This window comes from Schistocerca serialis, chromosome 6, assembly GCF_023864345.2.
Source record: "Schistocerca serialis cubense isolate TAMUIC-IGC-003099 chromosome 6, iqSchSeri2.2, whole genome shotgun sequence".
NCBI lineage: Eukaryota > Metazoa > Arthropoda > Insecta > Orthoptera > Acrididae > Schistocerca > Schistocerca serialis.
Window position 1 is genome coordinate 169617197 of NC_064643.1, and position 12546 is coordinate 169629742.

Sequence of the window (12546 nt, forward strand, 5' to 3'; positions counted from 1 at the left end):
ACATTTCGAAAGCTTCTATTCTCTTCTTGTCCAAACTATTTATCGTCCATGTTTCACTTCCATACATGGCTACACTCCATACAAATACTTTCAGAAACGACTTCCTGACACTTAAATCTATACTCAATGTTAACAAATTTCTCTTCTTCAGAAATGCTTTTCTTGCCATTGCCAGTCTACATTTTATATCCTCTCTACTTCGACCATCATCAGTTATTTTGCTCCCCAAATAGCAAAACTCCTTTACTACCTTAAGTGTCTCATTTCCTAATCTAATTCCCTCAGCATCACCCCACTTAAGTCGACTACATTCCATTATCCTTGTTTTACTTTTGTTGATGTTCATCTTATATCCTCCTTTCAAGACACTGTTCATTCCATTCAACTGCTCTTCCAAGTCCTTTGCTGTCTCTGACAGAATAACAATGTCATCGGCGAACCTCAAAGTTTTTATTTCTTCTCCATGGATTTTAATACCTACTACGAATTTTTCTTTTGTTTCCTTTACTGCTTGCTCAATATACAGATTGAATAACATCGGGGAGAGGCTACAACCCTGTCTCACTCCCTTCCCAACCACTGCTTCCCTTTCATGTCCCTCGACTCTTATAACTGCCATCTGGTTTCTGTACAAATTGTAAATAGCCTTTCACTCGCTGTATTTTACCCCTGCCACCTTTAGAATTTGAAAGAGAGTATTCCAGTCAACATTGCCAAAAGCTTTCCTTAAGTCTACAAATGCTAGAAATGTATGTTTGCCTTTCCTTAATCTTTCTTCTAAGATAAGTCGTAAGGTCAGTATTGCCTCACGTGTTCCAATATTTCTACAGAATCCAAATTGGTCTTCCCCAAGGTTGGCTTCTACTAGTTTTTCCATTCATCTGTAAAGAATTCACGTTAGTATTTTGCAGCTGTGGCTTATTAAACTGATTGTTCGGTAATTTTCACATCTTGTCAACACCTGCTATCTTTGGGGTTGGAATTATTATATTCTTCTTGAAGTCTGAGGGTATTTCGCCTGTCTCATACATCTTGCTCACCAGATGGTAGAGTTTTGTGAGGACTGGCTCTCCCAAGGCCGTCAGTAGTTCTAATGGAATGTTGTCTACTCCCGGGCCTTGTTTTGACTCAGGTCTTTCATTGCTCTGTCAAACTCTTCACGCAGTATTGTATCTCCCATTTTGTCTTCATCTACATTCTCTTCCATTTCCATAATATTGTCCTCAAGTACATCGCCCTTGTATAGACCCTCTATATACTCCTTCCATCTTTCTGCTTTCCCTTCTTTGCTTAGAACTGGGTTTCCATCTGAGCTCTTGATATTCATACAAGTGATTCTCTTTTCTCCAAAGGTCTCTTTAATTTTCCTGTAGGCAGTATATATCTTACCCCTAGTGAGATAAGCCTCTACATCCTTACATATGTCCTCTAGCCATCCCTGCTTAGCCATTTTTCACTTCCTGTCGATCTCATTTTTGAGACGTTTGTATTTCTTTTTGCCTGCTTCATTTACTGCATTTTTATATTGTCTCCTTTCATCAATTAAATTCAATATTTCTTCTGTTACCCAAGGATTTCTTCTAGCCCTCATCTTTTTACCTACTTGATGCTCTGCTGCCTTCACTACTTCATCCCTCAGAGCTACCCATTCTTCTTCTACTGTATTTCTTTCCCCCATTTGTGACAATTGTTTCCTTATGCTCTCGCTGAAACTATGTACAACCTCTGGTTTAGTCAGTTTGCCCAGATCCCATCTCCTTAAATTGCCACCTTTTTGCAGTTTCTTCAGTTTTAATCTACAGCTCATAACCAATAGATTGTGGTCAGAGTCCACATCTGCCCCTGGAAATGTCTTACAATTTAATACCTGGTTCCTAAATCTATGTCTTACCATTATATAATCTATCTGATACCTTCTAGTATTTCTAGGATTCTTCCATGTGTACAACCTTCTTTTATTATTCTTGAACCAAGTGTTAGCTATGATTAAGTTATGCTCTGTGCAAAATTCTACCAGACGGCTTCCTCTTTCATTTCTTTCCCCCAATTCATATTCACCTACTATGTTTCCTTCCCTCCCTTTTCCTACTCTCGAATTCCAGTCACCCATGACTATTAAATTTTCGTCTCCATTCACTACCTGAATAATTTCTTTTATCTCATCATAAATTTAATCAAATTCTTCATCATCTGCAGAGCTTGTTGGCATACAAACTTGTACTGTTGTAGTAGGTGTGGTATTCATGTCTATCTTGGCCACAATAATGCGTTCACTATGCTGTTTGTAGTAGCTTACCCACACTCCTATTTTTTTGTTCATTATTAAACCTACTCCTGCATTATCCCTATTTGATTTTGTATTTATAACCCTGTATTCACCTGACCAAAAGTCTTGTTCCTCCTGCCACCGAATTTCACTAATTCCCACTATATCTAACTTTAACCTATCCATTTCCCTTTTTAAGTTTTCTAACCTACCTGCCCGATTAAGGTATCTGACATTCCATTCTCCGATCTGCAGAACGCCAGTTTTCTTTCTCCTGATAACAACGTCCTCTTGAGTAGTCCCCACCTGGCGATCCGAATGGGGGACTATTTTACCTCCGGAATATTTTACCCAAGAGGACGCCATCATCATTTAACCATACAGTATAGCTGCATGCCCTCGGGAAAAATTACGGCTGTAGTTTCCCCTTGCTTTCATCCGTTCGCAGTACCAGCACAGCAAGGCCGTTTTGGTTAGGGTTACAAGGCGAGATCAGTTAATCATCCAGACTGTTGCCCCTGCAACTACTGAAAAGGCTGCTACCCCTCTTCAGGAACCACATGTTTGTCTGGCCTCTCAACAGATACCCCTCCGTTGTGGTTGCACCTACGGTACGGCCATCTGTATCGCTGAGGCACGCAAGCCTCCCCACCAACGGCAAGGTCCTTGGTTCATGGGGGGGACATTAAAACTATCTAACAGAATAAAAAAAATAAAAAATAAACAGTAAAACTATCTAACAAAATAAAAAAATAAATAAACAGTCACTGCTAGAACTGTATACTCTTGTCTTTTCATGGTTACTGACTTCAATATAATTGCCTGATATATGTGGAAATGTATCAAATTCTTCCACATCCTACAATGGGAAATGATGACCAGTGGTCATTCCTTCAATCATAGAATTGCCGACTTTGTTTGGAAGGCAGTGCAGCAGCTGCCAGACCATTTGACACCCTGTGATACAAGGAGAGTTCCACTCACCATAGATATAGACAGCCAGTTTCTCAACTTGGTTTTCATTCTGAATATCTTGCTGAAGACAAAAATTTAAAAAGAAAAGTAATTCAAAAAAGTTATATTGGAAATCTGAAATTGGAATGTCTCTCTATCACTTTTCCTCATTCATTAACTAATCTCACTAGCTGCCAGTAAGGATGGTAGCAGTAACAACCAAACAGCTTACAGTCTTGTGGCAGTAATGATTTTTGTCTTACCTGAATACTCACTTGCATTCTGCTGTGGAATGCAGAAGTGGTAAGAGTTCCATGGTGACAGCTTATAGTCTTGTAGCAGTAATGATTTTTGTCTTACCTGAGTACTCACTCGCATTCTGCTGTGGCACGCAGAAGTGGTAATATGCCATGGCAAAGTTCGCTGAAGCACCATACAATGCGCACTGTCATCAAACGAGATTTGTCCAACATGAAAACATATATGCGTTGTCCTTTGATTAAGCCTGTATTTATATACATTTAAAGCTTGGCGTAACATTTTTCCCTTCATACATGAATTTAAAATAAAATTATTTTAAAAGTTCATATGCAGCATATTATAATGAAAAGCTCAATGTACTTTGTGCCAAAATCTATCAGGTTCAGAGTGTGAGGAAATATCTGCTTGAAGCACATCCAAGGGAAAAGAATATCATTTATCATCTGCTTTTGCAGTTCAGGTGATTTGACTCGTCATACAAGATCTGCTTGTGTTGTTAAAGCAGGTGTCCTTCTTTCTCTGTACAAGACCAAGGCTCTTATTGGAGGTAATACAGATAAATGTTCCAGCAGAGGTTCATTAAATTTGATCCACAGTTGAATTCCTTTAATCCCTAAATTCCCTTATGAGGTGAAGCCTGGCAAAAAACTTCATTGCTTCCAGAAGTTCTACACCTCAATACATGTTGTTAATGTCAAAAACTGTCTCTTTTCTGCATCTCTACAATGATTGTATCCAGAGATTCTTTTTGAACATAATCCTGTTTCATGTAGGATAGCAAAATGTATTAAAAATGTTTTTACATTTGTTTCTTTAAGTTAAGCACTAAAACATTTGAAGAATGGAAGTAAGCATTAATTATATTGAATTTGTCCAAAATCCACGTTAGAAACTGGAAATACAGTTTAATAAATGGATCACACAGTAATTTTAGGATCTCTTTGGACTTATTAACCTTTTCTGTAATCTACTGATCAGCAAAAAGGAAAATTAATGCATCCCACTGCCCCAACATTCATTCTACACCAGAAAGAAGTGAAAGCCAACTTGTCTGCACTTTAAGCTGCATACGTTTTTGGAACTGAGCTAGCTGACATCGCCATTTTCAACTTATTTTTAGTAATTATGTACATCTCTTGCAAGTTCTTCACAATGACTAGGAAGTGCCTTGCAACCATCATTAGCACACAATGGAAGTGAATGACAAGCGGATTTTGTTAATATGATTACAGGAACAAGCATTTTTAGCCAACTGGATACAGAATTGTGCTCTCCAATCATATCATTTGCCCTATCGGAGCCAAGATCAATGACATTTTCTAATGGAATATTATGTTGTTCAAATACTTGAGTGAGTTTCTCATACAAGTTAACACCAGTTGCCCCAATTACAGACACTGTCATTATTAAAGTCAAACTGTAGAGTTTGCTAAATATTCCATTCCATCATAATACACACACAACAATGCAAGCAGTACTGACTGAAGCAATTTTGTTACTTTCATCTGCCAAAATGGAGAATTTTATGTTTGAAGCATGAAAATATGATCCGTTTTATGAGAACATGCAATAGCATTTCTTATCATAGCTGTGCTTTTGTTCCATTTCATAACAACATTTTGTGCTATCTTAGAAACAGGGAACACACTTTTAAAATAGCTGTCGAATGACTAGTTGCATTAAAATGAATGTCTTGAGCTGCTAGGAACGTGGCAATTTTAAGCTCTGCTTCCATAGTTTGTTTGTCGAGCATTTTTGTACCTTTAGACAAAGACTTTAAAAAGTTGTGTATGATTTTTCAGTGATACCACTCATTTTGTTAATATACTTGTTTGATTGCACGTGTTTCTTTAGCACAGTTAGGGCAGCTACTGTAGAATTATTACAGTGTTTGCATTTTGCCTTATAGCAATTATTAGGACTCTTTGCTATCTATGAACAAAATACTGAATCATTCTCCCATACATTTCAATATTTTGAAACCTCTGCTGCACTTTTTTGCAGCTGACTTCTTTTCATCTGCTTTGTCTTAGGCATATAGACACTGCACATCTCTTCATCACTACTTTACATTACACCTGCTTAATATCTTACACAAATTATCACTAACTGTTAAAGTTACTTATTGTTTAATAAGGCTTCAATGTACTGAACTAGAGAATGAAGAGCTGAAAATAATTGTTAAACAGCTCACAGCACAGCTGCCAGTATAACCACTTGTAATGAGGAACCAACTCTGCAGGAAGCACCTAGCCAAAATCCATTGTTAGTGAAATATTTAAGTATTAAGCCAAACTGTAATGAAACTCAGCACTAAAATGAATCTTACAGCACAACAAGGTTTCTGCAAGGTGCATATATTGGAAGATGTTTGTACATGCTACCATAGAATCTTAACATGAGTGTAGTTCATTGTTTTGCATGTGCTTTGTAATCACTTGATAATAAGCTAATAATGTATGGAAAATTGATTTGTTTTGCAATGATTTCGCTCCCAAAAAGTAAAAACCTCAAAATTATCATATTTTCGCATATAATCCTTCACTTAGTATCATACATCATATAGACTTGAAATTATGGTATGCGTTTGATCTTTGTCACACACCTAACAACCCTGGGGGCATGCAGTCACTCAGTGTCGTAGGTCATGGAGATGAACCCTACCCCCCCCCCCCCCTCTCTCTCTCTCTCTCTCTCTCTCTCTCTCTCTCTCTCCCCCTCTGTGTGTGTGTGTGTGTGTGTGTGTGTGTGTGTGTGTGTGTGTGTGTGTGTGTGTGTGTGTTTTTATGAGAGAGAAAGAGAAAGAGAGAGAGAGAGAGAGAGAGAGAGAGAGAGAGAGAGAGAGAGAGAGATCCTTATGTTGAAGGTGATTGCCATAAATATTTGTATATTGTTTTATTACAAGATACTTGCATTCTCACGACATGTGGGTTGCTCTCATACTAGAGTCTGAATGGCCTGGCCTGTCCTTCCTTTTCAATCTTCACCAACCTATCCCTTTCTTCTCTGCAAGGAGAGATCTAACAGTTCCTGAAGCTAAGATAGTACTGGACATTCCATAATGTGAAATGAAGTGAAATGATCATATGGCATTAATGGCTGGGAGTCCCCACCTGGGGAAGTTTGGCCACTGAGTTGCAATTCTTTTTAGTTGGTACTACATTGTGTGACATGCATGTCAATGATGATGAGACAACGCAACCCACAGACCCTCAACCCGGATGAGAATCGAACCTGAGACCACTGTATGGCAGTCAGATGCACTACCCACTCAGCTAATAACAACAAACACAGAAAAACTAAGGACAGCCATCTTCAACATGTAAATCCTGGGTGCCACATGGGCATACATAAGGATCAATTAAAGCTAGGGTAAAGTATGTACTTTCATATATGTTTATCAACAATACAAAAAATCTTGTCTTCTGAAGGCGATTGAGTGTTACCAATGTCTAAAATATAAATCCTATAAATATAACTTAGTCTTTCTTAATTCTATCTTCTAATATAATTCATAGGATTAGAATTGCCTTATGTGTTTCTAGATATCTCCAGAAAACAAAACTGATTTTCCCCGAGGCTGCCTTTTCAGTTCTCATTTTTTATGTGTTTGTATGACTTTTTGTTCAATTCATTTTAGGCAATTGTATATTCATTTCCTTCTATTAATTAAATTCAACATTGTTTGTGTTATCCAAAGATTTCTACTGGGTGCTCTATTTTTGTCTATTTGATCCTCTGCTGCGTACACAATTTCATCTCTCAGAGTTACCAAATTAATTTGTAACATAATTTTTCGCACATATCAGCTAGTCACTTGCAGATGGTCCCTTGCTCTGGTTCCTTCAGCTTGTCAGATTCCATCTCCTTAATGTCCTTATTTTCTGCTATTTCTTCAGTTTCATAATGCAGTTCATAACCAATAAATTTTGGATGGAGTCCATTGATGCTCCTAGAAATGTTATGCCATTTAATTTTTTATTGTTTTCTAAAGCTATATCTTGTTATTATATAATCTATCTGAAACATTCCAATGTCTCCAAGTCTCTTTCACTTACACAACTTCTCATCATAGTTCTTAAACCAAGTGTTTGCAATGTACTCTGTAAAAAATTCTACCTGGCAGCTTCTTCTTTCATTCCTTTCCGCAGCCGGTATTCACGTATACAACTATTATTTTTCCTTCCATTCCTTTTTCTACTACTGAATTCCAGTCACCCATCACAATCAAGTTTTTATCTCCCTTAATTAATGGAATAATTTCTTTTATCTCATCAGACATTCTTTCAATTTCTTCATCTGTGGAGCTAGTATGCACATACACTTGTACAACTGTGATGGTTCTTGGCTTTTTGTATCTTCACTACAACAGTGTGGTCACTATGCAGTTCATTGTTACAGCTGCATTCATATTTTCTTATTCATTATTGGATCTACTCCTGCATTGATGTCATTTGATTTTGTATAGATAATCCTTTTCTTATCCGACCATAAATACTGTTCATCCTGCCGCAGCTCTTCACTGATTTTCATTATATGTAACGTCAACCTATCCATTACTCATTTCAAGTCCTCTTCATTACCAACATGATTTATGGATCTAACAATACATGCTACATGCCCGAGAATGCTAGATTGTTTTTTTTTTCTGTTCACAACATCCTCCTGAGTAGCCCCACCAAAAGGTCTAAACAGGGGACTATTCTACCTCCAAAATATTATAGACAAAAAGATGCTATCATCATTACACTGTACAGTAGAACTACATGTCCCTAGGATATATAATGGCTATAGTTCTCATTTTATTCAGCCACTTGCAAAATCATCATAGAAGACTGTGTTGGCTATTATTTCAGGGCAAATCATTCTGACTGTTGTCACTAGAACTACTGAAATGATTGCAGCTCTTCATCAGGAACCATATGCTAGTGTGGCTTTTTAACAGATATGTATCTAATGTGATCGCACCTATGGTATGCTTATCTGTATCACAGACACACACAAGATATCTCACTGCATGATTACATAAAATATACATTTATATTGTGTTTTTTGGCAAAGTAATAGTTTGTCATGTTGATTTCTATTTTTTATGTTATAAGCATGCTGTATAAATTTGTGATAAAATTATGTAAGATTTTGACATGTTCTGTAAGAAAAATTCTACATTACATTCGTAAAATATATTCCGTGTGCATCAGATTTCAGGTATTGGGAGGACCCATCAGATCAGTATAAAGAAGTGGAAGGAAATTTACTGCCACTGTGGAAATTTGTTTATGAAAATACAAAGAAAAATCATGTAACGGGTGTCTGTTGGAACCCACAGTACTATGATTTCTTTGCGGTGTCCTTTGGTTATTGTGAGTTATCAGTGATACTATTGTATAAATTCTGTTATGATATTCTGCTTGGAAGTTGAAAAGCATAAGATCAAAATCTATGGTATGTAGCTGATAACATAGTGTAATAGCATGATAGTATTTACAAACATGTCTCATTTTCCAAATAGCATTTGTTATGCTACCACCAAAATACATATTCATGTACCTGTGCCTTCAGCAGTGGACAAACACTTAGATTTTTTCCTAGAAACTGAAAAATAACGACGTGAGGCATGAATAAAATGAACACTAAACTAAGTCAGTTTCAGGTCATGCATGTAGTCAGAGCATAATTTTACCCAGGTATGGCTTACTGTTAAAAATGTTGTTTTGTGATGAGTAAATTTAATACCACCCAGATTACATTTAATCTTTAAGCTTTTTTCTCAGCATTCTGCTCTCTAGTTTTGCTTTACTAGAAACTAGAAGGCTGTAGTTGACTATGTATTACCATTGACCACTGGCGATGTTAGCAATAAAACAATACTATATGAAAAAACATAGATTGCTACTCACCATGCAGATGAGGTGTTGAGTAGCAGGCAGCCACAATGAAAAATGACTGCTAACTGTCAGACTAAGGTGTTGATGGCCTGGAGGAATGTGGATAGGCTGTCCTCACACTCAGTCCAGATCATAAAGAAGTCATTCATGAAAGTGACCCAGGTGAGAAGTATGGTATTTTGGGTAGCTAGGTAGGATTACTGTAGATGGCTCATGAATAGGTTGGAGTAGGATGATGCTGTGCAGATGCTCATTGCTTTAACACAGATTTGTTTGTAGGTGATGCCTTCAAAAGAGGAGTGGCATACATTTGTTTTACATTTACTCTCAGCACTAGTGAAAACAATTATAATTTTATTGACATTAGGCCACAAAAGTGACACACAATATCAAATACATAATATATAGACACACACACACACACACACACACACACACACACACACACACACACAAAACAGTCAACTAACACACAGAAGGCCGTTATCATCTCCAGATTCTTCAGGTATGATAGAATACAGTTAATAACAGAAAAGTTGAACAGGTCATCTATTGATTTTACATACAACTTTATACCATAGCATGTGGGCAACTAACCAGACATATAATGTTTCTTTGAATGCTTGTACAGCTTGTGAGTGTTTATTAAATGATTAATGTCCTATGACCTCGGAGCTGTTAACTGATTTTGAAGATCTGTGCTATGATCTATAAATGTGTCTTTTGCTTCTTCCATTGCAGCAGTGTGTGTTGCTGTTGTGGTCTTCAGTCCAGAGACTGGTTTGATGCAGCTCTCCGTGCTACTCTATCCTGTGCAAGTCTCTTCATCTCCGAATAAATACTGCAACCTACATCCTTCTGAATCTGCTTATTCATCTCTTGGTCTCCCTCTACGATTTTTACCCTCCATGCTGCCCCCTAGTACTAAACTGGTGATCCTGTGATGCCTCAGAATGTGTGATACCAATCGATACCTCCAGGCTCCTCATTAGTTACATGATCTACCAATCTAGTCTTCAGCATTCTTCTGTAAAACCACATTTCGAAAGCTTCTTTTCTCTTCTTGTCTAAACCAGTTATCATCCATGTTTCACTTCCGTACTTGGCTACACTCCATGCAAATACTTTCAGAAAAGACTTCCTGACGTTTAAATCTGTACTTGATGTTAATAAATTTATCTTCTTTGGAAATGCTTTCCTTGCCATCATCAGTCTACATTTCATATCCTCCTACACGTAGACGTAGATGTACTTCGACAATCATCAGCTATTTTGCTTCCCAGATAGCAAAAGTCATTTTCTACTTTAAGTGTCTCATTTCCTAATCTAATTACCACAGCATCATCTGATTTAATATGTCTGTATTCCATTATCCTCATTTTTCTTTTGTTGATGGTCATCTTACATCCTCCTTTCAAGACACTGTCCATTTCATTCAGCTGCTCTTCCAGGTCCTTTGCTGTCTCTGACAGAATTACAATGTCATACCCATTTCACTACTGACATCATTTTCTAAAATTTTTGGAGAAGATTATATATTCTAGAATAGTATCCCACCTAAGCAGCAGTAATGTCATCAGTAAATGGGAGTTTTGATTTCATAAGAGTTACTCAACTGACAATGTCATTTACACATTTACTCACCAAGTTTTAAAAACATTAAATAACACAATAAAAAAGTTGGTATTTATGGTGACCAAGAGTTACTGTGTGAATCGCAGTATTTTCCTGTATAAACTGAAGTTTTACAGAATTGAGATACAGGCCAGCAGTGGAGATGCCATATCTAACCAAAAGATGCAGAAAGCTGTACCTGACAATTTAGTGAATGTAAGCAGCGGGGGAGATATATTTGAATTGGGGGGGGGGGGGGGGGGGGTATTGTTTCACACATATGTGCATGCTGTTCTATCTAATATATAACAAACAGATTCTTTTGCAAATGACATGAGGACTGTAATCAATCCAAACATACATACATATCTAAAAACAAAGATGATGTGACTTACCAAATGAAAGTGCTGGCAGGTCGACAGACACACAAACGAACACAAACATACACACAAAATTCAAGCTTTCGCAACAAACTGTTGCCTCATCAGGAAAGAGGGAAGGAGAGGGAAAGACGAAAGGATGTGGGTTTTAAGGGAGAGGGTAAGGAGTCATTCCAATCCTGGGAGTGGAAAGACTTACCTTAGGGGGAAAAAAGGACGGGTATACACTCGCACACACACACACACACACATATCCATCCACACATATACAGACACAAGCAGACATATTTAAAGAATGTGTATATATATTTTTCCTACGTGGATTGTTTCCCTCTATTATAATCAAACATACATACAGCAACAGAAGAAATGTTAAGTAAAGTTTGTGAAAGATTTATTGAGTGGTTTTCTGTAGATGGTCTCACTTTAAATTTAAAAAAAGATACATCTTCAATTCTGCTTATCTAAAGGTACGAAACCAATCATATGTGTAACACATAATGAGGAAATAATAACTAGGATGGGAACTTCAGAATTTTTAGATATCCATAGTAATGAGATTTTGAACTTCCAAAACAGCCCAGTTCAGCCAGTTTTGAACTTTCAATCTTATTATCACTCCTAAAATGATTTAGTTCAGCTACATTTGTGCTTCAGATCCATGCAGATTGGGAGGAGCAAATCAGTAAGTTGACATATTTATTCCCTCATGAAGTTTGTTGCAAATAATGCACTACAGTTCAAAAAGAAAAATGATGTACATTATTACAATGTCAGATGAAAAAGTTTGGCGCTCCACATTATGGTTGTCTTTAGTACAAAATTAGGTGTACAATGCTGCTGCCAAAATCTACCCAGCAACAGGCAGTAAAATTAAATTGGAAAACAAATTGAAAAAGTTTCTCCTTGACAATGTCTTCTATTCTGTAGAAGAATTTATATTTTTGTAATGTGTAAAAAGTGATGGGAAGGAATCACTTAAGGGTATAATTGCAGATATTGTGATCATTGGTACCCTAATATGTACCCACTTCAGTTTGTTAGTTGTTTTTTTCTGCCTCTATCCACAAACATGTCACATAACTCACTACTTAATGTTTTTTGCATGGCTGTAAATGTACCATGAGATGGACTATCCCTGTCAGTGTAGGCTAACTGTTTCACATCTGTGGGTCCCCACTTC

The 12546-nt window shown here is 37.0% G+C and overlaps 1 protein-coding gene across 1 annotated transcript in view; it reads left to right on the forward strand.

Annotated features, from left to right (window-relative positions):
- LOC126484717 (dynein intermediate chain 2, ciliary-like) overlaps window positions 1–12546 on the forward strand; it is a 312565-nt gene that overhangs the window by 131914 nt on the left and 168105 nt on the right. Inside the window, exon 6 of the mRNA XM_050108313.1 lies at window positions 8683–8844. Within this exon, the coding sequence (XP_049964270.1) occupies window positions 8683–8844 (162 nt within the window). The remainder of the gene's footprint in view (window positions 1–8682; window positions 8845–12546) is intronic.